A 26,023-nucleotide genomic window follows, 5' to 3' on the forward strand; every position below is an offset into this window, starting at 1 on the left:
CTTAATCCATAGTTTTAGGCGTCATGGCCACATTCTCAACTGGTTGAGTCTGGTGTAATGATAATGTCCAGGGATAATTCTTGTCTGCAGGACAGCCTCATTGTTTTAGGTCATTCGTCACACATGCAATTCCTGGTCGGGACATGGCAGCAAAGACGTGAGAATACTCCCTGGGTGTGTGAAAGCGTATGAAATTCTATTGTGTGAAAATCGGTCCGATGAAGAATCAGATAGTTTGTCACCAATCGCTGATCGTGAGAGAATGTGAGGTTGCAGACCTGCATCAAGTAACTCTCCCTACTATGTCTCTCGAGCTCAATATGTTCCGGCAAATGATAGAATTACTGCCAGAATCGAGTAATGGCCTGCAGGATTCCAGAAGTACGAAGCGTGCGAAAGAAAGTGCATTTTACAAGAACGTTTTAAACAGCGTGAAATTTGAATGCTCATCGAACGTTTTCCAGCCCATGGTACTCAAAACGTCTTATGTGTTGCCCTGCCATCCCTTAGTCCAATGACTCAATCCTCACGAGTTCTTCATCTAGGGAGACCCAACTATCCTTATGTCTTCCAAGGGCCCGAGAGGAATTGACCAACGAACTTGTTGACAAATTCTTGATCTAGAAGAGGAGGGTCAGCCAGAGCCTGAGAGAGGCTCCTGGCATTCTCGGTAACATATCGTTTCGACGGCGCAAAACTCTCCTTGTCATACTTGGTGGCAAAAAAGTCCACAAGCCGAATAGGAGGGTTCGCAACCGGGTCCGGATTCGATTCCCTCAGCCTACGAATCCACTCCTTGGGCTCAACCTCCTCAAACTTTAGCCCAGCACCACGAAGAGCCGGCAGCAGATCATTCGTCCAGCTAAACAAACGATGATTCGCGACGTTCGCAAAGAGACTACCAGCTCCTGATAGAGAAATCTCCGACACGCCCTGCGCCACGACATCAACAGGTAGCCACGATGGCTCCTCCTGCAGCTTGGGCAGAGCGCCCACCGTCAGAGCCGTCTGCATGCACATGACGACACCCTCAGTTGCGTTCCACACCCCGTGTTCCGTGTCTGCCACGATCTGTCCAATCCGTAGCACGCGCACGGGGACCCCTGATGTCTCGCCTGCCCGCGCGCAGATCGCCTCTGCCACGGACTTGGACTGGGCGTAGCCCATACCTTGGGCCCACTCGGGTCTGGGCTCGGCTTCGGGCACGGGGCCTTCAGCATCGGGATGGCGGACTACAGCGCTGACGGAGGAACAGAAGTTGAAGGACGGGGTGGTGTTGGAGGAGGAGGAGGCTTGCTGGCATAAGTTTATGAGGTTTTTGACGCCTGCTAGGCTGTCCTCAAATGTGGAGAGCTTGATGTTGAAGTTGACTGGCCAGGCGGAGTGGATGACTGCGCGGAGACCGGAGCACACCTCTTGGTATATGAGTTTCTCAAGCCCCAAATCTGCCCTGGACAAGTCGCAGGGGAGGGAGATTATCTTCTTGCGCTCTTCAGGGGACAGACCGTCATACACTTTGCGCTGGGTCATGGACTCTGTGGTACGCTTTGCTGCGATGTCACTGTCGCTGGCGCGCACCAGACAGTAGACCCGTTCGATGGAGTTGTCTCGAACGAGTTTGGCGACGAGGTGGGCACCTAGCGAGCCAGTCGACCCTGTTACAAGGACAAAACCGCCATCATTCTGACCCAGATTCTTTGGCGCATCTTGAACCTCAGATTTGAAGTTGCTGTACTTCTTGACAAGTTCTCGCATCTCAGCCTCGATATCCTCTGTCTCTACGTCACCCGCGCCAAGCAGGTACGCAGACAGCTCACGGACAGATGGGTGCTCAAAGACGACATTTTGTGTGAGCTTTCTGGCAGTCTTGACCGACTTGAGCAGCTCAGCCCTGATCTGGATCGCGCGCAGCGAGTCAACACCCAAGGCGAAGAAATTAGTGTCATCGTCGAACTCCACGCTTCCTTGAGCGCCAGCCGAGGCTTTGGAGAGGAGACCACGCAGGAACTCTCGGAGCTGCTCCTCAGACATGACCTGTGCATGTTCGTTCGAGGCGTTGGAGTTGGTGTAGGCCGTCTCCATCTCCCTGGCAAACTTCTTGTAAAAAGCCTGGCGGATGATGCTCCCCTTGTCTGTTGTCGGATACGCCACATCGTGCGGCAGAATCACACACATTTCTTTGGACAGCTGAGCGAACGCGTCGTTCTCTGCCTGTGTCGCGTCCACCACGGCCCAGATCTCATCAATTATCTGTTCTGGACTCCAGCCAGCTGTTGCGGGAGACGGGATGACGAGCAGGCCTAAATAAGGCTGCTGCGCGCCAAACACAACTGCCTCCGTCACAAGCCTCGAGGACCTTATTTTGCCCTCCGTCACTACCGGATTGAACTTCTCGCCATTGACAAGAACGATGGTGTCGTCCTGGCGCGCAATGTACTTCCATGCGCGCGGTATGGTCGGGTGCGGCTCGAACAAGTCTTTTGTGCGGTATGAGCCGTCGTCCATGTTGGTGGCTGTCTTGGCTGGCCAGCCTTGTTTGACGCAGCATTCGAAGAGGCCTGGGCCCTGAGGGAGCCAGAAGAGAAAAGGAGCCAGCTTGTCGTTCTCGCGGACGTAGTTCCAGGCCTTGTCGCCTGCTGGTCGAAAAGAAGTCATGAGCTGGCCAACCTCGGTGCTAAAGAGAAATGAAGCGTTGTCAGTGACATTGAACTACCAGCAAGGAAAGAATTCATTATTAGAACGCACGCTCCATAGTGGCTGACGAGATTCACACCGTTGTCCACAAGTAAATTTCCCAAGTCATCAGGACAAGCCGATCCACCGTACATGACGACTTTAAGCGCTGCCAAGATCTTCATTCCCTCGTCGCTCTCAGCGAGAAGCTTGAGCGCGTAGGGCACGCCGTAGAAAATCTCAAAGCTGTAGCTACGCATGACGCTGACCAGGGCGTCACTCGTGAGCGGCAGGTCGGCGTTGAAGAGGTGGATCTGCTTGCGAGACCACACAGCGCGGAAAAAGTTGCAGATGCCATGGTTATGGTAGAGAGGAAGGGTGATAAAGGCTTTCATGTCAGGGTGGACAGAGAAGTTGGACAGGGCTGCGCTTTGTTTCTGGTAGATGGCCTTGGGCACACCCGTCGATCCTGTGGCAGTGGAGTGTTAACAGTTTGTCTCATTATCTTGTCGATAATAATTATCACACAATAATCACAGGATAATGAGGAAGCACTGGTTCGTCCTTGCTTACCACTCGAGTGAATAATGTAGACAATCTCATTCGTCTCAACCTTCACATCCAGTGCCGCATCCAGCTGCGTGTCCACATGCACAGAAACCGGAAATTCAAACACATCCCGCGTAGGCATATCCAAGACCCGAAGCCCAGGCTTCACCTTCTCTACCGCCAAAGCTGTCTCGACATAACGCGGATCCGCAATCAGGAACGACGTCCCCGTCGCCTCGATCAGGGCCTCAATCGCAGGTGGCGGGATCCGGATCGACAAGAACAGCACCGTATGCCCGGCTTTAAAAAGCGCCAGTAATGTGACGAGGTACTCTAGATTCGATGGGCCCAGTAGGGCGACTGTGGTGCGCTTCTGGGCGGAGGTGGTCCTTGTAGGGATGCTGGACTCGAGATGTCTTGCGACCCTGTAGGCGAACACGTCGAGCTGCTGGTAGGTGTAGTCGACGTAGTCCACTCCACTCTTGGGATAGGATACGATGGGGAGGTTGGGATAGGTTGTTGCTCTTGAGCGGAGGAGGGCGTCAACAGTCTGTAGCGCGGAGTCGTCCATCTCGACGTGTTCTGCTGTGGCTGACTCTTGATCTGAGTGGGATGGATTGGTGAGTAGAGGTGAAGATTTGGGGACGACAGCAGCAGTGGAAGCCATGGTGATGATTTTGTATAGACGATATGTAAGTAAGAAGATTGTGGTTGTCGAATTTCTGCTTCTAGCCAGAATAAAAATATAATATCAATTAAGACAGCAGCAAACTGGATTCAAATCCTGTATATGAGTATATCCTTTCTTTCATCTTCTGCTTCATGCTCTCCTGTCATTTGTCCACTATTGAGTCGCATGATCAACGTATCAAGCATGGTTGAGGCGGCGGATGAGGAGGAGTAGGAGGAGGCCCGCCGATCACGCTGGCCACTACGGCTTTCCGGGTTGGTGATTACCGAGGTGGTCAAGGACATATACTTGCGCAGCGTACGAGTCGTGTGCTGTTTCTCTCCAACAGTATCAACTTATTTCCGACGGTTCTCCAAGTGATCAAGAGAGGCTCACTTTTTACCCAGCTTTGCAACATTTACCTGGTGGCACAATATATGATCATCAGATATACACTGATGCTGCCTCGAGTCCAACACTCTCTCAAGTTTAGTATAGACACAATAAACGTTGACTGTCATGACCACAGAGCCGGAATAACCTCGCGACTTGTCTCCGGCGACTAGTATACATTCGAATTGAGGTGCTCCACCCCCGCATTCGATACTACATGAAGATACTAATTCAGTATGGCGATGGCACGATGGAAACCCCCACGCTGACGAAGATAAAGTCACGCTGAGGAGTCTAAAACAGGTATGACTACTTGCGAATAGCCAAAAATCAATTAACAAGTTCCGGATAGGTGAATAAACTGCGTCTGAAATATACGAAAGCGTCAAGTTGAAGGTTGAGGTGCTCAAATGGTGCCTCGTGTAAGAATGAATGGAAATGAATTGGTAATAGCGAGGCAATGAAATACTCTCAAATCATACAACCATACGAGGATGTCGTGGAGGCAATCTCCAACTCCAAAAAACGTGCTCACTCATACTTTTAGTGTCTGGCCAAAAATCCACAGATGAAGCGCTAGCCAGTTTTGTTGAGTAAAATGAAGGGAGATCAACATGATGAGCACGTTACGTTCTGACAGAAATGAAGAGTGCCTTCTTCTCAGACTACAACAGTATGTTGTAATGGATATAGAATGATCGTAGAGCAAGGGTGGATTGTTGATGACCACAGCAGGAGAAAGAGACCCTCGAGACAATTACAACGGCCTAAGAGAAAAAGTGTTGTTGAGAAACAATTGAAGGGACATAATTCAACAGCTTCGACATTGCAGATGCAACTCTCCAGAAGAGATAATCTGCAGCTCACCCATCAAGCGAGTACCCAACCTCGCCCGCCTCCTGACCCAACTTGACCAAAGCCGACTTCATCTTGTCCGCCCTCACCCTTGTGTGCTCGTCAAGCCCACTAAAGTCCACCCGATCAATCCAGTCCCGCAGGCCATGCTGCAGCACATTCCTCGCCCGCAGCGTCGACCCGTCCACATGTCCTGCGCTCCCGTGCAGCGTCAGCCTGTCCACCTTGGAATTGTAGGCACCCCGATGCAGGATATTGTTGTTATAGAAGACCACATCGCCCGCCTTGAGCTTGACGACAAGCTGGCCCGGGATCTCCTTCTCAAAGGGATCAGCAGCCCTCTCGACGTCCGTCCTCGCGCGTGCGTGGCTGCCCGGCACGACGATGAGGCTCGCATCGTCATACAGGGCGAGGTTCCACTGCGCAGAATACGCGGGCTGCCTCAGCCTCTCCAGCTCCTCGTCGGGCGTGGCCGAGGCAGGGATGTCGTCGCGGTGCCAGCGCAGCTCGAAGTCGCGGTCCGGGCGCACCAGCAGGTTGAACAGCTCCATGACCAGGTCGTCGTCGGTGCACTGCAGCAGCTCCCGGGTGGGCGCCACGACGGCGTCGCTAAAGTACATGGCCACGAAGGTGGACGAGCCTGGCATGTCGGGGTGCATTATGCCCTGGACGCCCCAGATGCCCTCGTCGCGGGCGATCTCGGGCGTGTTGCGGGGCCAGGGCGGGAACTGCTTGGGGAGGGTGCGCACGCTGGGCCACTTGCCGGCGCGGGCGAGGGAGGTGGCTTGCTCGGCGGCGGAGCGGAGCTCGGTGAGCTGGGGGTCGGTGATGGCGGAGGGGATGACGACGAAGCCGTCGCGGTTGAGGCGGTCGAGGAGGGATGTTGCTGTCATTGTGGGAAAAGTTGTGTTTGTGTGCCAAGGTAAAAGTCAAGTCTAGAATGTTGGGTGAAAGAGAGGCGAAGATGAAGGAAGAAAGTACTTTGTTGTGAACAGAGGATGAATTACTTTGTCTTGATGAAGAAGGGCGTGGACTGAGGCTGTTTTAATATGTGTATACTATGTAATGTCTTTGGCTGAAGGGACGTTGGTTTAAAGTTGGAGCCCTGGCTAATGGTGAATACTTTACTGGTGATGGAACTCTGTGATTGCATGTCTCGCACTGTCTTTGTGTGTGTTCTTTGCATCGAAAGTAATGTGCACCAAGACTGTGCGGATACTGTAGAAACCATTCATCACCTTATCCTCAGTTCATGGAACGTTGCAACGTTTACTGAGCCGTGCCGCTGTGTACAACTATTACAAAGAGTGATCTCTCCTCATGTGTGTACGGAAGTCATACTTTTGGAGAACCACATGAGGCTATTTGCTTACTTGCTTGTCTGGTTACGTAGGATTTATTTGCTTGCGTTCTTAGCGCGTACTTCCATCATGATTTCTTCGTCTGTGTCTCTCTCTTCTTTTACGTGTGGAGTGGTTACCGCTGAGATAATGATGATTACTCTATTTCATTCTCATATTGACTTCTTTTCTTATGATCACTGTATCATTGCAAATAGAGGCTAGGTTTAGCAGCACACTTCTCAACAACGATAGCAGCCAAAAACGGAACAGACGGCATAACCCAGGCTCAAGATAAACAGGCCCTTGTGGCTTGAACTGTTCCGACTGCATGCATTTTCCCGGCATCGACCCCGCTTCCATTTTCAGCTCGTATAATGCGTTACACCCTTCCTCAACCCGGTTCAGGTCCCGATTTCTAGGCTCTGGATTTGTCGATTTCTCCAAGCAGCGTTGCAATACCTCTAGCCATGCTGCCCATGGTACGACAGCGCGCATAGGTAGCGCGTCACGATGCTGCACGCTGCCTGCAACGTTGACTAGGAACGCCTGCGCTGCCGGAATCCAATGCTGCCTGGCTCTGTCATCTTGTCGCCTCTGTCCAGGTCTCTGTGCTCCCATGCCTCCTCATCTCGACGAGTCGGGTTGTATATTTCTCACCCATCTCATAAGCGGTACCGAATCCCGACTCTTTTGATTTATAACCACTTCGTTGCAGAACAGTTCAAGTTGAGACATGAATAGTCAATTGAGGTTTCACTCATATCACCGCATTCCTAACACTGCATGTCCTCTCCCCGCTCACTAAACTGAACCTTGGTTGGAATCTGCTCCATAATTATCACAGTCTAAACCCTATTAAAAGATCCATTCTTTATTTACCTATCATTTCTAGATTGACACCACAGGACCACACCAACAATGCTCCTCATCCTCCTCACCATGGCTGCCTTCAGCCAACTCCTCCTCGCCTCCCAGGCTCAGGCAGGCTTCGACCCACCCGGCATCCTCTCTCCCTTACCCCCCATGGGCTTCAACGACTGGTCCCGCTACATGGGTGCCCTCAATGAATCCCTCTTTGTGCAGACAGCCGAGGCGATGGCTTCCAACGGCCTTCTCGCCGCCGGCTACAACCGCATCAACCTCGACGACGAGTGGTCTCTCATGACCCGTGCCGCCAACGGCAGCATGCAGTGGGACCCAGTCAAGTTCCCTCACGGCCTGCCCTGGCTGACGGCCTTCCTGCGCGAGCGAGGCTTCCTCCCTGGCATCTATACCGACGCGGGCAATCTTTCCTGTGGAGGGTATCCGGGCGCATACGGTCACGAGGCCCTCGACGCGGCAACGTTCGTGGGCTGGGGGTTCGAGTACCTCAAGCTGGACGGGTGCAACATGCCCGACGCCACTGAGGAAGGGTATCGTGCGGTGTATGGGCTGTGGCACGATGTGCTGTCTGCCATGTGGCCCAACCAGATGGTCTTCTCGCAGTCAGCGCCGGCCTATTTCGCCGAGGCCGCCAACCTCACAGACTGGTACACCGTCATGACCTGGGTGCCGCAGTTTGGCCAGCTCGCACGGCACTCGCGCGACACGCTGGTCTGGAACAGCACCAGCTACTGGCCCAACATCACGGGCTGGGACTCGGTGCTGTTCAACTACGGCCAGGAGGTGCGTCTTGCGCGGTTCCAGCGGCCGGGCTATGTCAACGACCCGGATTTCCTGAACGTGGACCATTTCGATTACACGGATGACGAGCGGCGCAGCCACTTTGCCCTGTGGTGCAGCCTGAGCGCGCCCTTGATCCTGAGCACGGATGTGCTCAACATGACCGAGGTCGAGCTGGATTATCTTACGAACCGCGACCTCATCGCTGTGGACCAGGACCCGCTCGTGCAGCAGGCCACGCTGGTGAGCCAGGACGGGACCTGGGATGTGCTGACGAAAAGCTTGTATAACGGAGACAGGCTGGTCACGGTGCTGAATCGGGGCAATAGCTCGGCGGACCTGACTGTCTCATGGGCCAGGATCGGCATCTTCCCAGAGGACCTGGCCACGCCGGAGAGCGTGATCGTAAAGGACCTCTGGACGGGCGAGAACTCCACTGTGAGCGTGAATGATGAGACGGGAATCACTGCGAGCAGTGTTCCCTCGCACGGCACTGGTGTCTACCGCCTGTCGAATCCCTCGCCTGGTGATGCAATCCGCACGTACCCCACTGGCATGATCTTCAACACATACTCTCTGAACTGTCTGACAGACTCGACGTCTGGCACCGTGCGCTGGACGAACTGCACCGCTGCTGACGCGCAGGTGTGGAGGGTTCGGCCGGATGGACATGTCAACAGCCTCCTTCAGCCAGATGCCTGTCTCACCGGTGGGAATAATGGGTCTGTTGTCTCTGACGGGGCTGGATGTGACGTTGGGAGCGCGAATCAATGGGATCATTTCATCTCGGGGAACCTAATCAATGCCGGTTCGGGTCTTTGTTTAACGGAGGATCAGAGCGAGGATGGCAGTGATGATTCCGTAGCTTTTGTAGAGGCTTGTGGATATTTGACCAACGAACAGGTCGTTGCTCTTCCTGTAGGGGTAGCTGTATAGAAATGAAGAAACCCAAGGCCTCATTCCCATCCATCCAACTTGTAGACCTGTTGTTTCCACAGTAAGACCTCGATTCCTTTCTATGCCTTTCCATTCCCGTCATCCAAAAGCTCACTCCGCCCATCAACCCCAGCCCATTTCCTCACTCCATCCCCCTCAAAAACTCCCTCATCCACCACCCGACCAGGCCAGCAGATGTGCTCGCGCACCCGGAACCCCTCCCGCCCCTCTTCTGTACCCCTCAGCCCCTTGAGGAGCTCTGGGAACAACATGATCATGTTCCGCCCTTCGTCCATGATCGGCGTGTGGCAGGTGCCACAATAGACCTTGCAGGGTGTGGAGTGGACGGGCTGACGGAGGGTGGACGAATAGTAAGCCAGTCCTTCGGTGCCGTTGGTGAAGCGGAGGTCGGACTTGTGGAAGATGGTGGCCCATTGGAAGGCGGCCTGGTGGGGGTTAATGGGAGGTAGAGGAGTTGTGGGTCGAGATGCAGAGGCAGAGACAGAGAAAGAGATTGAACCCAGAGTGAAAGATGAAATACCAATGACTACCGCAATGGCGGATGACTTACCGCATGCATGGTCTGACAGTCTTTACAGTGACAGTACTTTGAAGCAAGTGGTTTTGCCCGTCCCAACAGATAGTGTACCTTCCCACAGTGACAAGAGCCTTCCCATTCTGCCTTGAAGTCATCCTCGCCCTCCGGCTTCCGGTATGGGTGCTCTCGTTTCCATGCCTCGTCATCCATGGAATCTAAGGGTTGAGGAGGTGTTGAGGCCTGACTTCCTGAGGCTGGAGGGGGAACGGTTGAGTGTGTAGATGACATGTTCATTGCATTTTAAATTAACGATAGCTGGTGGAAGATTGTTGCAGGATGAAGGGAGTGTGACAAAAAGGGTCATTGGTGTTCAGGCTAAGAGGAGAGAACAAACTGAATATGCTGATGACGTCAAGTACCAGTCTGCAGTCTTGAATTTTTATCTTCACACGATTTTCTTAAAATCTTGAACACGGGACATTGGAAATAAATTAATAAACACCATCGACTTCTGGTTGTTATTTGACATAAACCTCAGTCGGCTTAAGTGAATCTAGATCAACTCCATGCTCCGCCAAAAGCTCCCGTGTGAAAACCTTTTGGGCAAAGTGGTCCAAATCAATGCTTCTTGAACTTTCTTTAAAAGTCCGCAATAATGGTAAGATCTTGGCAATTGCCGACATTCTCTCTTCCATGCCCTGCGTGAATTTCTCCCAATCCCAATACTTCTCGTTTGTGGATCGACTTTGTATTTCTGGCTCAAGTTGCACGGGGTTGCCTGCCCCGAAACGCTGATCCATGATCTTCTTCAGCATAGAATTGATTAAGAAGGTCGTCTCATCTTGATCGCCTTCGTGTCGCGCCTGGAAGGAGGCTCTTTCAACTCCCACATGACGAAAGATGGTGTATTTCGCGTCCTCGAGAATGTCCCATGTGGTTCTGAACCGGCTAGGCATTGGGAAGATAGAATTGGCCCTTGTCATATCAGACTCGGCGCGAAGCTTCTCAAATAGGTCGAAGGTGATCTTCGCCCAGTGTGTGAGATGTTTCAAGACAGTGTGCATGGGTTGACCCAAAGTGTGCCGATATTCCGGCACATCCTGCTTGGGGGTCTGTTTTCCCAACCTCTCGTCCCGATCGTGCAGTATGAACAGACTCAACAAGTCGCCACAGAGGCTTCCGGAACCTAGATGAAAATGCGACTGACTTGAGTCTTCGACAAGCTGTTTCCAGGTTGTACCTTCCAGTCGGCCTGTAGCAGCAAGCTCGTCAATGGTGAGTTGCAATAGCCCCTTGCTGTTCAGTATCCGGAAACCTCTGCTTGCATATAGCTGCCACTTCTGCCATAAAGAGTGCAGGCTTTCAAAGTGCCGAAGCAGGAGCAACACATCCTCAATATCGGTATCCGCGAGAAGAATGTGTGCTGACGATCCAGTCTCATCACATAACAGCTCAGCTGCATCGACTGCCACATTGGTCTCCTCAGAAGCCGCCCGTAGCGATAAGATCACTTGGTAACAAATACTCTCTGAAGCAAAAAATGAAGACAGAGAGAGACGATGTTTAATGTGCAAGATCTCCCCATCACTTACATGGATATAAGGCTGACCGCTCTGAACAAGTGAATATTCATCTGGAGAACTATTGACAACCCCATCGCCACCCTGGTAGTCAAATTCGTTTCCGAGGTTGTCATCAGCACCGTCGTCAATTGCACCGCCACACCCCAGAATCAATAAAGTGTCATGGTTGGGCAGTAAAAATAATAGATGCTGTCTGTGAATCGGTCGCACACAAGCTGTTGGAAAGACAAAGTCGCACCGGGGCCCAACACCTCGGCCCTGGTGTCGCCATTCCGAACTTTTCGACGCGTTAGAGAGACACCAGAACCGGGGCTCATTGCGGAAGCGTTTCGACCCTAAGGGCCACTCGAATGCTCCTAGCAGGTTGACTCTGCCCAAAAGTACCCCTTGAATAGCCATGAGACCTGCGCTGAAGAATCTCGGAGAGGGGATGGCATTCGGCTCGGGGACCTGTCGGGTTGGAGATCTCCAACGTTGCTGAATGGTTCGTGTTTTCTGCCGATCCATACCGTTATAATCCAGGAAAGATCGCGGACGTAATCTCTCTGCCTCCGTTACTTGGCATCGGATCCAAATTTGGCTGGCGCAGTCAATTCGAGCCCAATCTGGGGCCCAGGTGGGTAGAAGATAATTTGAAGAGACTTGTTGTGTGGCGAGCTCCAGTACAGACGCTACCAAGCCCTTGGTGATAAGGTAAGCTGCGATTCCAGCGTACACCTGCCTCGTACACAAGTTGTAATCCGCCACGAGGTCATCTTGCAGGTTAGAATTCAGGAGGCTCAAGAGGGCGAAGATCCTGTCGCGGTCGTCTGCACACTTGCACGAAACAGTATCTAGTATCAGGATCAGTAGGCGCTTAGCCTGATCTTCGTCCTGGGATGACTGCTGCTTTGCAAACCGGATTTTCGAGTGCCCGAGCCAGGGAGCATGCGGAACGACTAAGTCCATGATCGGTTCCAATGACCTATTCGCGAATGCTGAGATGTGGACACGCCTGGAGCCACAGTATAGCTCGAGGGTCTGAGCGAGAGCGACCTCTTGTATGATCCACATTCGTTGGAAGTATGGACGCTTAAATAAGTGCGAGATGCTCCATTTTTGTCTGTCGTCGAGTGTCGTCGTGCCTTGTTGGGAAACTTTGCTGAGCAGATCCATGGCCATATTGCTGCAGTTTTCTTCAGACTCTTCGCCGAGGTACACAAGCACTGTGAAGGCTCGGGCGTAGATTCGATGCATCAGTTTGACCTGTCGCGACCGCTCATCTGGGTCCTCCTGATTGACGCAGATCGCATCAACCCAGATTGTCCGGTCAGTGGTGGGGTCTCGCAGGCGCGAGAGAGCCATTGCACAGTTGTCCTTGATTTCCATGAGACAGTCGCGATCACTGAGGTATAAGCATTTGAAGATTCCGTTATCTTCGTCGTCGTAGTTTGCCCAAGTGTATGACACCGGTTGATACTCGACGCCGTCTGAGAGGCGGACCTTGCGTAGTGACCCCTCCAAGATGGACCCCGGGATGCCCTTGTGTAGAGTCAAGAGTCTGATCTCATCGTCGCGCAGCTCTCGCGCGTCTCTCAAGACATCGATCTCCATTCCATTGTATGTCTTGATTTCCGTCTTTGCTGAAGGCGAAACACGACCTTGACTCTCAGGGCCAGTGTTGTCGGCATCATGGTAATGGACAGATTTGGGCCAGGCCAGGCCTAGGCTTCCAGAAGACCCGCTCTGCTCGCTTGCCATGTTTGCTTGACTTGAGTGCAAAGCTACTTAAACCGCCGGATAGTCCATGTGATAAAATTGGTCATACAAGCTAGATAATGCGCAGTAATTGTATGACTTGAGGCAGAGTTTGGCTTTGCTTGCGAAGGATTTAAGAATTGTAAAGAATCAGCTTTGGAGAAAGGAAGCAGAGGTGTGGTGTGACCCATCCAACATGATCATGTGTCGTCACTCATAGAGCTTATGGAGGCACGAGATAAGAGCTGCAGGGTTAGGGGTACCTCGATGTCGGATGTATGTGGAGGGGACGAGTAATCACGTCTGGTATGCTGAAGCATCTGAATATGAAGCCAAGGTCTTTGTATGACTCGTCAGATTTCTTCATACCCAGAGTTAAATCAGATCAAATTGCTAGGCGACCCTGTCAATCTTCATCTTGTTTTTCGTCGGTGTGACAGCGTTCAGTCGAGGCTTTCTGAATGTTACCATCGGTGTTGCTATCGGTTGACTTCTCTATCTTGCGTGAGAGGGGCTAATACTGTAGCGTTCACTCTCCCGAATTTAATAGCAAAGGCTACTTGGTTCATCGTGTTTATCGCATCACTTGAAGTAATATAGAAACTGAATGGACCGGGTTGATCTCCGTTTCAGCAACACGTTTTCCAAGCGGCCGTCCCGCATGTGATTGTTTCTTAAACTTGACTACACTATGTGATTGATAACATAAAGTAGACATTGTAGTAGTCCGAAGTTCGTGTCCCGCTTTTTTGCGTAGCCATGTTCTGTGATCAGCATGTTGGAAGGGCTATGAAATTTACCCGCTTAGAACTATCTTCTGAATACAGTTTTTACCAGACATCCCGAGTGCCAATTCCATGTAGCTGTGCATCCGTTTCGATTTCCGAGGGAAATAGCATAGAAGCGGTCGTTTCCAAAAGCTCATCTGTCCAGGCAGGCCGCGGGATATGCTGTGATCCGATGAGCATGGTGTTAAAACGACCGTAGAAGCCCCAAGCCAAACTCAGCAAGGACAGAAAGTAATAAAGCCGTGTGTCCAGTAGAAAAGACAAGAACAGAGCCAATATCGTCATGATAATGAGAGCCGTCTTGATCAGGCTGTTTATAGCCATCGGTATAGTGGAAGGGGCCATGCGAGCATGGTTGGCGTATAGGTCTAGCAACCTCGTTACCAAGTAGTCGATGCAACGGCGAAGCTCAACCTCGGCTTGCAGAGAAGTAGGAACAGTCCAGATCTCGGAGAGGATCTCGTCCTCGGTATTCGGAATGCCAATACATGTAAACAGACGAGTGCAGAAAGTCTGACAATTGTTGCTGACAGCATTATAGTCCGATGCCATGCTATCAATCACTCTTTCCGCTAATTTACATCCAGTAGTCATTAGGTATGAGTCTGCAGAAAATTGCAAATATTGCGGGGGAGGTGGAGCAGTAATGGCTTACCTTTGCGATGTATCTCTTCATTAAAATATGAAGTATAGCCAAGAAGCACTGCTGCCTGTAGCGGTTCCCACTTCTGGCGTGACTCAGTCGAACTGTTTTCGAAAGTGTTTCCCTCGATATTGACGGTGCTGAGAGAGATGCTCTTATGGCCACGTCTTGGAACAACCTTGAGTTCTAGCAAATATCTTGAAGATCCTGCGGTTGGTGCTGCGGCTACTCGCAGGTCACATCCAAGTGATTGTCGACTTTTTGTCTGTCCATCAGCGCAGATTGGCGAGTCGATTATGAGAGCCCAGTGGCTAATCATAACCCACTGCGGAGCTTGCTTGTAAGTGGCGAACAAATTCCATGGAAGAGAACCCAGAAAAGACTGAACATAGGCAAGGGAAGCTGCTGTGCTGCCTTTGACCAATGCTACTTGATCCAATGACCTTGGGACCAAGTATATAGGTCTTCTCTGGGTCACTTCTAGTAGTGTTGAAGATTGTAGAGTCCGACTGATGACCAGGTCACGTATTAGTGGGATGTGCAAGACGTCGTGTGGTCCCGGATTGAGAATCAGTCTGAGAGCACTGCGTCTGCACTTTTTCTCGACTTTCGGGAAGAAGACCAAATCCAGCGTTTTTTCATGTATCTCAAAGATTTTAGAGTTAGAGCCTTCCAACCCTATGCCATAGTGAGTTGTGACTGCGTCGAGGTCTTCTTGAATACCCGGTACTCGATCTGTATATCCGAACATAGCACTGACCTTGTCAGCTGCTAATTTGAACTGGTGAGCCTTTCGGTCTATGTATGTTAGAAACTTAGCTTCATCTGACACTGGCGCGCCTTTCACAAGGCTCTCACAGTGAGTAATAATGATAGCGATAAGCTTCTTAAACATCAAGATAGCTACACGTCTGCCAGTACCGGGCTCATGCATTAGCGAGATTCTGTATACAGCACTGGTTCCGTAAATTCTGATTAGCTACGAATTATATGTTAAAACCACGCACGTGACAAGAGTATACTTACGTGTATGCCCTTTCAAATGTTCCCGAAGAGGCTGCTCCGTATTTGTGTAAGAGGTTTACATTCTGTTCGATAGTGTTCATACTAGTTCCTTATTAGCTACATATTTCGCGGAGTTAGAAGGGTTTATCAACGCTTACTGTTGACTGATGTTGCGGATTTGCTGAGGTCGGGCTAACCGTCTGGGAGGGCGAAGCATGTTGAACAGCCAATCTTCGTTCCCACCCTTTTTGTCCTTTTCGCGTTATGTAGTTTGGATAAGAGAGAGAGGAAGAAAGAGGGAAAGAGAGAGCGAGAATTATTGAACACAAAAACACGTGCTGTGGAGTGACAGCATGCTGCACAGCCACTTTGCTTCCCAACAAAACTGCATGCCCACCAACTTCTCGGTCAGGGTTGAAGATCATAGATGCATGGTGAAGAATGTGCACTAGCTTCCAAGCATGGGGTTGATCCTAGACTCAGCCAGCTGTACAGAATTCTACAGCTGCCTCATCTCAACGAATCGAGAATGTTTCCGTCGCATTTTGATGAAACACGAGAAGCTTGCTGAGCATCGATTAGACACAGACGACTGGATTGTAATTCAACTTCACAGGTTCTCATGATGCTGCGGCGGCAGGAGGCCTCTGCAGCTGATTCGTCAAACCTATGCTGGCGCCCAGCTCAGCCTTCATTTTTCTGCGCTATCCATGCAGTTTGCGCTGGTTGGTAGCTTTTGATAAGTTACTACCGGTGTTTCCGAGACGCTACCAATATATTCGCCATGCTTATCCAGTTTGCTTCGTACTTGCTATCAAAAATACTTTTCGTACTATGTACCTCACGAGGACAGCCAGCCCCTTAACCAACATCGCAGCTCTGCTCAGGAACATTATAAGCTATGGTTACAAATGCAAGACTCATCCTCGTGGGCTGGAGTCAGCATTGCTAGCCGCCACTCCTACCAGTGCTTTCCACTCATTCAATTCAGCATTGACTTAATGATCTCTGTTATAGTATTTTTTTCATCTATTCTGTCTACTACTTGTATTGGCCTCATAAAAGCTTTTTTCTACATATTACCTCTTCCCCTCCAAAGAGAATCAGAGTTCAAGGGCGAACTTTGTACAATCAGTGCAAAGCCTTACTATCAATTGTGCGCGCCGCATTCTCACTCACCTAAACTTCTGAAAGTAGACTCAAGCAAGATGATTTCGATATTTTCTCCCTGGTCTACTTCATCTGACTCGATGCAAGCTTTCATCGATATGAGCCTGGATGATCCCTTAGTAGGAAGTTGGAGAGATAATAAAATTACAGAGCTGAGTACAGTCAATGTCACGGTAAGGACTAAACTCATACAAAGTCTCACATGTTTTGTAGACTTCAATTATCATCTTTATTCAGAATGCAACTGAACAAAAACTTAGGCAGCTCTAGTTGCAGCTGTAGCCAGCGCAGCGCTATCATGGCAGGCCATTGACTCAGCTGCATGGACAGTACTTGCATTATTCTATGCATCTCTCATCATGTCCCTCACCGCAGTGACGATTGGGGCGCAGCAGAGCATTGCATTATCTCGTTTAGGGGGCCATCGAGTCGGGCTGGGCAACCTCCAGAAAAAGTTGCGGGGAAAGGTAGTTAAACAGGCAACTCAAACGCTGAATGTCAACAAACACTCAGCAAGCTACTCTCAGCTTTATTTGTGGCAACTACCTGTCATGCTGCTCAATGCCAGTATTTTGATATTCCTGATCGGCCTGTCTATTATCATCTGGAGCCAAGCTGCTAGTCATGAATATTCGGGAGATACTATGAAGGTGGGAACATCTCAATTCATTGCCTCGAGAACATACAGCTAACTTAAAAAGCAGATTGCAATTGTTACGAGTTTAACAGGAATATTTGGGATTGGAAGCTATATTTTCGCAGCAGTGTGTCTTTATGCTTAAATAAAGTACTGAGTTGAAAAAACATGACCGTGCACTTCGCCTTTCTAACCAGATAGCTGAGTTGTGTGAGGGCAAAAAAAGATTGCATTGCTGAGCGCCGAAGAAGAAAAGGGAAGGAAGAAGAACGCCACGAGGCCAGCTATCTGAGGCTATCAACAGGTCTGGCTGTTGGCTGGCTGGAGGGGCCGTGCACGGCTCTGGGCCAGTGACTCACTCACCCTCGCACATGAGTTGGATATTTATTTGAAGCAAAAATAGTACGCATGATTTCATAACAGTTTATCAAACGTATACTCTCCTGATTAGCTGTCTTATAAACCTAATGCCAGTTTCCGTAAGCGTCACTCGATCTGTTGCTGAATCCTGATGTTTGGCATCTCCTTCCTACCGCTGAACGTGGTCCGGGTTGTGGCCTGGTAATTGGACATATCATAGCAAATAATACTTGCCAAACTCCGGGACGTGTCAAGCAAATGCATGTTAGGGAGGCTTATGCCAAACCTGCAAGGTGGCGAGAGAAACCATAGATACTTGTTTGCTTCAAGGTTGATGGACAAGCGCGTACATAATCTCGGAATGGGTTTAAGAAATCATGCCACACTTGCAGAGTGGTAGCAACAAACGAGTCTGACTTTGTGAAAGGTAGAAAGTTCCTGTTGAAATTCTTCACTGATTCGTCTACGAGGGATGTATAGGTTCGATCAACTACTTGCATTTCACTACACCTGGCCACTGGGAGCAATGAAGACGTATACATGTCAGCAACCTTTCATACCTCGCAATGAAGTCGGGATTTTGAAAAAGTATTGTCGACTTAGGTAGGCACCAGCAAAAATTCTAGTAAGCAACGATTGCCCCGGAAACAACCTACACATTGTGATCAAATTGACAGTCGACATCACGAGCACGGTTCTGAGGCAACCTCAAGTTTAAGAATATTTCCAATTTTTGAATTTTCAAAAGTGCCATTATCCTACCAGGTTGGGTATCCTAATACAAATTATAGCTCAAACCATTCCCATCCTTCCCATCATCTCGCTCCACCTCGTAACGAGTCCACGTGCAACTTTCTTCCTCCTTACAGAGCAAAGAGAGCAGCCGCCAGTCCAGCAACAGCCACCAGCGAGCCAGCAGCGACCTTGCCAGCACCGGCAGTAGCAACAACAGACGAAGAGGCAGACGCAGGAGACGAGCCAGAGGCGACAGAGGAGGGAGAGCTGCCGGCGCCAGTGGTCGACCTGGCGATGGTGACAGTGCCCAGGCCACCGGTGGGGATGGTGCCGTTGCCAGTAGGGTAAGGCTTGCCGGTGACGACGGGGATGGAGCTCGAGAAGGCAGACGAGCCGGGTCCTGCGGCAGACACAGACGAGGGAGAGGCAGGAGAAGAGGCGGCGCCCGAGGCAGAGCCAGCGGCGGAGGAGGAGGAGGAGGAGGAGGAGCCGGGGGCGGAGACGGCACCGGCGCTGCTGGTCACAGCAGAGATGTAGGAGGAGGTCACAGTGCTGCGGGCAGGGCAGTCGGTGACGGTGGCGGCGCAGCTGGTGATGGTCACGTACTCGGTGGAGAAGACGGTGGAAGAGCCGACATCCTCGTTGGTGGGGACGGACGAGGTGGTGACGGCCGCAGAGGAGGTGGAGGCGACCACGGAGCTGGAGCTAGAGGCGGCAGCGGCGGTGATCTGGAAGGGGTTGGAGTACTGGAAGGTGGCGCCAGTGGCGTCTTCGTCCCAGGTAATCTTCAGGCCATAGGTGGCGTCCGCGCCGAGAGAGCAGTCGACAGCCCAGGTGTACTTGGCGTCGCTGTTCTGGATGCCGCCTGAGGAAATGAAAGTGTTAGTTACACCGGTGCACTACAATTCATGTGCTCACGGGAAAAGATGAGACTCACTGGCAATGACGGGGCCGAGCTGCAGAGTGCCAGGGGTGGCGCCCTGGAGAAGCTGGATGGTGATGGTCTTGTCGTACGCAGCAGTGTAGTCCCAGTTGATCACGTAGTTCGAGCAGGCCGGGACAGCCTCGTTGGTGAGAGGCGTGGTGATGGCATCGAAGCCGGGCGTCTGGGCCGCAACGGCAGAGACGAGAGCCAGGAAGGCAGCGGCAGAGATCTTGAAGGCCATTTTTGTTGGAGTTTGGGAGGTTTTTCTTTTTGTTATATTATATTAAGATGTGAAGATGGTAATTAGTTGTCGTGAGGGTTGAGTAATGACCAACAACAAGCAAGCGATAGAAATTAACGAGCGTGAGGAGTGATGAAAAAGAATGAAGAAATTGTTTGAAATGAGTGACTGGCAAAGCGTTCAAGAGAGTTTTTGAAGAACTTCTACTTTTCTGCTTTTGCGGTGAGGACGACGAGGTGAAGAGGAAAAGAAGGGTCACGAGCTGGAAAGATGGCAAAGTCTGGGGGCTGAGCAGTTTTATTTTAGACCTTAGACTGGTGTCCCAAAGAGCTAAACTATCGTATGCCTCGTTCGGAGAGACCCGTGCTCCCCTTCGGCCCCTGGGTCCCTGGGTTCCTGAATTCCTAGGTACCTTGCTGAGGGGGCGCGCGCCAGGTTGCCCAGCCTGTTCAGGGGGGGAGGGAAGAGGGTGTGTCTGTCTCTTACTCGCTTGTCGCCCTCTGACCTCATACGCATAGTGCTGACTCGTCTACTGGGTAACCAAATGTTGTCCCCCAATCCCACAGGTTCCGCCAAGGCGCCGCCGTGATGGCAGGGGCAAATTATGACCAATTGGACCCTCTGACACGCTGTGCTTGTAATTTCCGGCCAGCAGCTGTCGACCAGCCCAAGTAGCATGGGTTAAATGCTACGTCGTAGAGTTTATGGGCTTTTGGAAGGGGGGGGGGGGAGGAGGAGGAGGGATTCTGCTGGCTAAGGCTGGCTGTTTTAAGGCGCAAGCGTTGGGTTTGCCAGGTTGCCAAAGTAAATGTGGATGAAAGGAGCTCCACTACTATGTAAATCTTATTCCAACTTTTGTGCAAGCCGTCTTTTCTACTTCCCCTTTCCCGGGCCCTCGGATCTGTCAATGCGTTCCCGCGTTGGCCAGTTGACAGGGCCGATGCGACCTTCAATAAGGTTATCCTGTTGTTTATCGATTCGACAGATCTGCATTCCTAGGTGTCTCTGCGCGCAGCACTCGGGCCATGATGATCACTGGGATTTTTCTATGTTGTTATTCTCTCCTTCGTGTCCGCCTTCGTTCTCGCTAGGCAAAATATTGGGTCATTCCGCTGGCCCAATATTGAAATCAAAAGGTTTCTTTTGAACATTGTTAAGCTTCTAGAAGGCAATAGTGGTATTGAACATAATTTTGCGGCCTTGCTCGGAGATATTCTTCCCAGACATTTCAGGGGTTCTCAGCCCCATGAGCAATCATTCGCTTAGTGACCAGAAATAGGGTTACCCCCCCTCCTCCTCTTCTCCTCTCAAAAAAGGTCCCTTCTTTTCCGAGGTTCTACAACCTCATCAAGTAAAATGAAAACCTCACTCAGCCATCCTCGGTGGGATCATCAACACACACACACACCCACCCCTCTCGCCGTGTTGGGGCCCGCTGTCAGCCTTAAGGTACATGCATAATGCAACGTTGCCGCTTGGTCCTTGTTGGAGAAAGGAAGGTGGGGGGGCAGCCCTGGAGGAGGAGGATCCTACAAGGCGACAGGGAGGTGTGACAAAGGCTTTTGGGCTACATTGCCCCAAGGAACCATCAGCGCCCAGGGCCCCGCCCTCATTTCGCAGAATAGCAAGAGGAAAACATAATATTGGAACTGGAACTGGCGGGTTTGGGCGGCCCGGTTTTCTGCCACCAAAGACACCCCGTAGAGCTAGTCCATACTTGTACTATGGTAGATCTCATGAGACAATCACAATTCTGTGTACTACATACTATATAGTACTACTATAGAATGGCTGCAAAAGAGCTGGACGATCAGTTGAAGATCGCGATGAGAAAGGGCCGTTCTTTCTCCACGTGCATGTCGGAGGTAGCCCGTTACAGTGGATTCAACAAAAGTGGAGCGCCTGCTGTGAGTGAGTGAGTGAGTGATGAGTGGGCGCGCTGCGACATTGGATACATAGTACAGAAAAGAAACCTGGCTTGTCTTGAATGGGCCATGCATTGTGACATTTGCTCCTCCCCCCCCCCCCTCCCTCTCTCTTCTCGTAACCCTTTTGCCCAGAAACTATTGACTTGTTGTCGCAACGATGGTTTAACAAGGTCAACGGTTGATGTTACCGTTTTGGGACGCGCTCGTGTTCAAAGGTGTCTTGAATACGAACTTGTCAGCAGATGAACTGTCAAGATGGGCTCCAGGTCTTACTCAGGGTCTCAATTATAAATTACACGGTTATTCCTGCTTTTGCGCTGACTCATGAGTAATGCTCAGAAGAACAGACTTTAGGTCTGGTTATACGGTACCGACTACGAAGGTGAGATCGTGGTGATGACCTAATTACGTGACCATCCAAGGTTTTCTGCAAATTTATCCGGAGACGACACAAATGTTACTTGTTGTGCTGAAGACTTGATTTCCACGCGAGATGTTCGATGAACATGTCTAGTATTAAGTAAGTCAAACCTGCCAACAGTTGACGACGACCTCTGCCAAATCGCTAACGTTACGACGAAACCTTGTTTAGTAAAGTTGAATTTACCTGCAACGTATCCCAAGAACGTCATGAGTGGTTATGTCCATGCATCCTTGGAATACTTGCTCACGTGCTCGAATCAGCTGGACAAAGAAGCCCAAGCCAGCAAAGATGAGTGCATGCAAGCCTTTCTCGAGACAAGTGTCATTGCGTGGGCATCGCACATCGCCAAGGCGGCGCATAATTCATTGTTGGTAATGTAATGGATATTTACAAGAGAATGAGAGGATCAAAACGGGCGGGCTGGCCAAACTGGCCCTCCGTCCGCTCCAACAGCCCCGAAACCATGCCATCCAACCACTGGAAGGAGGCGTTCCTTGGTCTGCCGAAACCGAAAAGAAAAGAAAAGAAGAAGAAGCAAGATGGTCTCATAACGTCTAATTGTGACCAAGGAAGAAGCCAACCGGAAAATCGTCTACAGCCACAATTGCTAAAGGAGACATTTCTGCTACCGTCCGAGCATCTCGTGACTGAAGGTGGCGTGCCTCCTAGTCACGAGATGGCAGCCATCGTCGCCACCCACGATCAAGAGGTTGTGGGTGTCTCGCCGATGCTATGTGTTGGTAACGGGTTAGCGGGTGGTTCGTGTTCATCATGTGAGTGTGGGATGGGAAAGGAGTTAGGCTGTCGTTGTTGTTGGCGTTGGCCACTTACACATTGCCTTCGGGAGTGTATCGAGCGACGACATAGTAGCCACCCGCGCCGTCCGAAGCGATACCCATCCCGACCTCGGTGGTGCTGGACCAGATGATCTGGGCTATTGCAGAAAAGAAGGAGGAAAAGATCAGCATCAGACCAACAAACTCTTGCATCATTCGGCAAAAAAAACTTACTGTAGTGCCCATAGTTCTCAAACGCGCTGTCGTCCTCAATGGCCTCCCCGCTATACGAGCTCTTCTCATCAACCCATGCGGTCGCCGCGTTGGCATAAGGGTCGCTGGCATCGCTCTGCCAGTACAGGTTCTCGCCCTGGCCCGTGCCGCTCGAGTGCACCAGGTCGCCTGGCGAGCCCAGCGACGCGAGGTGCTCGGCCCAGCTCTGGGCATCGCTGGCCAGCGTCGTGCTCCACGTCAGCGCCGTCTCGCCCACGTCCGAGCGAGCGCCGTTCTGTGTGTCGAGGGCGGCTGACTGGTCCGATGTGAGGCCGGAGCTGGCGGTCGAGGAGGCGGCGGCAGCGCTGCTGGTGGTGGAGGGCGTGGCGCTGGTGGTCACGACGACGATGCTGCTGCTGCTCGAAGTGGTGGTGGGGACGACAACGGCGCTGGTGGTCGTTGGAGCCACGAGGACGGATGTCCAGGTTGCCGAGTACTTGGCCGCAATCGAGACTGTGGAAGAGGATACTGCTGCCGCACTGCTGCTTTGGTGATGCTTGGGTGGGCACGCCTGGACGACGGCACCGCCGGCCACGAGGAGGGCCGCGAGGGCTGGGCGGGTTGAGAAGTACATGTTGAACGCGATTTCGTTATTGGTTTGGTTAGGTGTGTAGGGACGGGAAATGATCGTTTGTAGTTGGTGTACTTCGTTGTGTTCTTGTTGTTCTTTTTGGCCTGGATCCTGCCGCGATGGGAATAAACCTTGAGAAAGGATTGAATGAGTGACTGGGCTCGGGACTGGCCTGCGGCGTTGATGTTCAAAGGAGTGACGAGGACGAGTCTTGCTCGATGGTGAACAGAGAGGGTGAGAGAAGGAGGAGGAGGAGGAGGCAGGAGAGAATAACAGCAGCGTAGAAGGATGCGGCTCAGATATAAGTTTATATCTGATCTAGACTTCCCGAGCCGCCAGGGTTGGTGTGGTCGGTTACTAGTCATACATACTTTACAAGAGGAGGCATCAAACCCATTCATTCCATGTCACGTCATGAGCCCTACGCAAATGCTGCTGCAATTGCTGCCTCATGGAGCGGGGCTGAAAAGACTAACCCTCCCCCCCGCCCCCCCGGCCCCGAGAGCGGCACAGAAGCCTGTGATGGACTCCTCCCCAGATCCATCGGAGATGTGTTGGTTTCAAGCAGATGAAGCCGCACCTGTGCTGATAAGCCTGTAATGTTCTGGCCCCATCCAGCTCATTTGTGATGGGCGGACGCCACCGTCCTTGGCCCGGTCACAGGCCCAGGCAGGCCACCACTGGGAAGCAAGGAGGAGCGGGCCCACGACAAGTTTGACGTGCCCGTCCTGCACAGACAAGCATCAGCACATACAACGGCGTGAACAGCTCCTCGCCTGTTGTGAGAGAGTCCCAGCATCATCGACATCATCCTGGTGGCTTGTGGAAGGATGTGGCTGCTCTCGATCCGAGGGTGGCAACATCATCGGACTGAACGCCTCGAGGAGGAGGGGGGGAAAAAAAGTAAAGAGACTTGTTAGTGTTTAGTGTGGAGAGGATAATCTCAACGGGCATCGGGGCAAATAACATGCTGACGTGAGTTTTCCATGAAAAGCGGACTTGACACTATATTGAAATTGATTTTTCTCATCGGTGCTCATTTCCCCAGCGCCTTGGGGCGTTTCAGAAATATGCTTGTATAGTAGTTACGTGCTTGTGCGATGGGCTGCAGGGCTGGTCAGCGGCATGCTTTTCAGGGGTATTGTATGTGACCAGGGGTGTTATTATTGTAGCAAACAGGGTCTACCCTTCAGAAGGACGCACCTCTCATCAATGTAGGACGAACGCTACTTTTCTCTTTTCCCCGGAATATTCTTTCCCAGGTGCGTAATAGTGCTTTTACCCCAGACTCCCGCTTGGCTGTCTCACCTTGGTCAGGTCACGCACACGGTAAATGTTTCGTCACTTGCAGACGGGCTATCTCGATTCTGTGTAGATCTCGCGGGATCGGGTGGTTTAGGCGAGTACATGAACTACGATGGTATAAAGGTGTGATACAGTATGTTCTGCAAGTAGATTGAGAAGAGAAGAGCAGACTTCTCTGTGTCCATAGCACACCGAGTCTGGTCCTATGGACCCCCGGCTGGGCGGGAGATCGTCGATTAAAAGATTGATACATAGTATTAAGCTTCCGTTGATCCTGTCTAGAAAAGGGGCAAGCGCCGGCAATGAGCAGTGGTGGGCCAAGGCGAGACCGTTGAGGGTTGGCTGCATCATGACACAATCTCCGTGGAATGCTTGCGCGGTGGGGACCAACGCATTGCTAGTATGGTCTGTTCGTGCAACGGGTTTCGAGGTGTGATGATGGGCCTTGCGCCTGGAAACTGCCAGCCAAGGGAGAGTGAGGATGGAGCCATTTGGTAAAGTCGGTGTAACCGTGAGAATGAGATGATGTCCAGTGCTGAGGAGCCAAAGAAAATAATAGGAAAAAATCTTCAAGTCCTGATGCTTTGTGACTTGAACTCAAAAGAGATTACGCTCATTCTACTATAGTACCTGCAATTGCTCTTGAGTACCCACCTGCCCACTCGCTTTACCCGGTCCATCCACCGCGGCAATCTTGGCGAGTCTGCCGGGCTGGAGACGACAGTGCATATGGGAAAGGTGACTTGCTTGCCTCGGCGAAGGTATTGATTGCCCAACAGCTGCAGCCATGGCACCTACATTTGAAAGAAGATGCTGTATGCAGCGCTGCCAAGATGTAGGATTGACCTAGGAGACACCGCCTTTGCCAGCAATCACTTGACTTTTTCCGCATGAGAAGTTTACAGCAGCATCTTGCTGATGCGTTTATAAGTAGACCTCTAGCCGCAGCCACCGAGCTCCAGCTTTTCTACCATTCGCCGTTATACTTCTATGACCGCATCTGCACAGATTAGACATAGGGATTATATTTGGTGATCTCTGGGTACTTTTTATTTTATTTTAAAACAGAGCTCTGGTCTAACGATACTCGGATTTAATCCCACTTGGCATTTGATTTATGGTTTGGAAGATGCTGGACAATCATCACGGTCTTGATTCTACATTACGTACTGGCCAAGCAAAGAGGCCCATCTAACAACATTGAAGCGAAATAAGAATGCCCCCATATTCACAGGCTTCTCTCACAACAGAATTTGTCACGTACTGCCCATTCTAGCTTCATCTGAATACACAGATTTTTTCC

At 51.2% G+C, this 26,023-nt stretch overlaps 9 protein-coding genes across 9 annotated transcripts; 2 read left to right on the forward strand and 7 right to left on the reverse strand.

Moving 5' to 3' along the window:
* Positions 1-561: 561 nt before the first annotated feature.
* M406DRAFT_332357 (uncharacterized protein) lies at positions 562-3,889 on the reverse strand (the record flags this gene model as incomplete). Its single annotated transcript, XM_040920731.1, has 3 exons — positions 562-2,674; positions 2,746-3,142; positions 3,247-3,889. 3 exons carry the CDS (start codon positions 3,887-3,889, stop codon positions 562-564), a joined length of 3,153 nt encoding a protein of 1,050 aa, XP_040774874.1.
* Positions 3,890-4,738: 849 nt separating this feature from the next.
* M406DRAFT_357289 (uncharacterized protein) lies at positions 4,739-6,128 on the reverse strand. Its single transcript, XM_040923635.1, has one exon. The coding sequence runs from the start codon at positions 6,031-6,033 to the stop codon at positions 5,149-5,151; it is 885 nt and encodes a 294-aa protein (XP_040774875.1). The 5' UTR covers positions 6,034-6,128; the 3' UTR covers positions 4,739-5,148.
* Positions 6,129-7,506: 1,378 nt separating this feature from the next.
* M406DRAFT_65208 (carbohydrate-binding module family 13) lies at positions 7,507-9,081 on the forward strand (the record flags this gene model as incomplete). Its single annotated transcript, XM_040924921.1, has 1 exon — positions 7,507-9,081. One exon carries the CDS (start codon positions 7,507-7,509, stop codon positions 9,079-9,081), a length of 1,575 nt encoding a protein of 524 aa, XP_040774876.1.
* An 80-nt stretch (positions 9,082-9,161) lies between these two features.
* Positions 9,162-9,829, reverse strand: M406DRAFT_262673 (uncharacterized protein; the record flags this gene model as incomplete). The annotated part of the gene is made up of 2 exons (XM_040917526.1): positions 9,162-9,527; positions 9,653-9,829. 2 exons carry the CDS (start codon positions 9,827-9,829, stop codon positions 9,162-9,164), a joined length of 543 nt encoding a protein of 180 aa, XP_040774877.1.
* Positions 9,830-12,219: 2,390 nt separating this feature from the next.
* M406DRAFT_262937 (uncharacterized protein) lies at positions 12,220-12,795 on the reverse strand (the record flags this gene model as incomplete). Its single annotated transcript, XM_040917548.1, has 1 exon — positions 12,220-12,795. A coding segment is annotated over one exon (576 nt), but the record flags the coding sequence as incomplete, so codon positions are not given.
* Positions 12,796-13,561: 766 nt separating this feature from the next.
* Positions 13,562-14,842, reverse strand: M406DRAFT_357291 (uncharacterized protein). Its single transcript, XM_040923636.1, has 2 exons — positions 14,383-14,842; positions 13,562-14,299 (listed from the first exon to the last, which is right to left on the reverse strand). The coding sequence occupies exons 1-2, from the start codon at positions 14,687-14,689 to the stop codon at positions 13,770-13,772; spliced, it is 837 nt and encodes a 278-aa protein (XP_040774879.1). The 5' UTR covers positions 14,690-14,842; the 3' UTR covers positions 13,562-13,769.
* Positions 14,842-15,632, reverse strand: M406DRAFT_104501 (uncharacterized protein; the record flags this gene model as incomplete). Its single annotated transcript, XM_040915102.1, has 3 exons — positions 15,534-15,632; positions 15,397-15,477; positions 14,842-15,326 (listed from the first exon to the last, which is right to left on the reverse strand). Coding segments are annotated over exons 1-3 (624 nt in total), but the record flags the coding sequence as incomplete, so codon positions are not given.
* A 734-nt stretch (positions 15,633-16,366) lies between these two features.
* M406DRAFT_58174 (uncharacterized protein) lies at positions 16,367-17,600 on the forward strand. The gene is made up of 3 exons (XM_040924597.1): positions 16,367-16,718; positions 16,806-17,195; positions 17,250-17,600. Exons 1-3 carry the CDS (start codon positions 16,584-16,586, stop codon positions 17,325-17,327), a joined length of 603 nt encoding a protein of 200 aa, XP_040774881.1. The 5' UTR covers positions 16,367-16,583; the 3' UTR covers positions 17,328-17,600.
* Positions 17,601-22,497: 4,897 nt separating this feature from the next.
* M406DRAFT_75150 (uncharacterized protein) lies at positions 22,498-23,418 on the reverse strand (the record flags this gene model as incomplete). Its single annotated transcript, XM_040925806.1, has 3 exons — positions 22,498-22,525; positions 22,627-22,729; positions 22,806-23,418. 3 exons carry the CDS (start codon positions 23,416-23,418, stop codon positions 22,498-22,500), a joined length of 744 nt encoding a protein of 247 aa, XP_040774882.1.
* Between the last annotated feature and the right edge of the window lie 2,605 nt (positions 23,419-26,023).

Source organism: Cryphonectria parasitica, assembly GCF_011745365.1.
Source record: "Cryphonectria parasitica EP155 unplaced genomic scaffold M406scaffold_6, whole genome shotgun sequence".
In the NCBI taxonomy this organism is placed as follows: domain Eukaryota; kingdom Fungi; phylum Ascomycota; class Sordariomycetes; order Diaporthales; family Cryphonectriaceae; genus Cryphonectria; species Cryphonectria parasitica.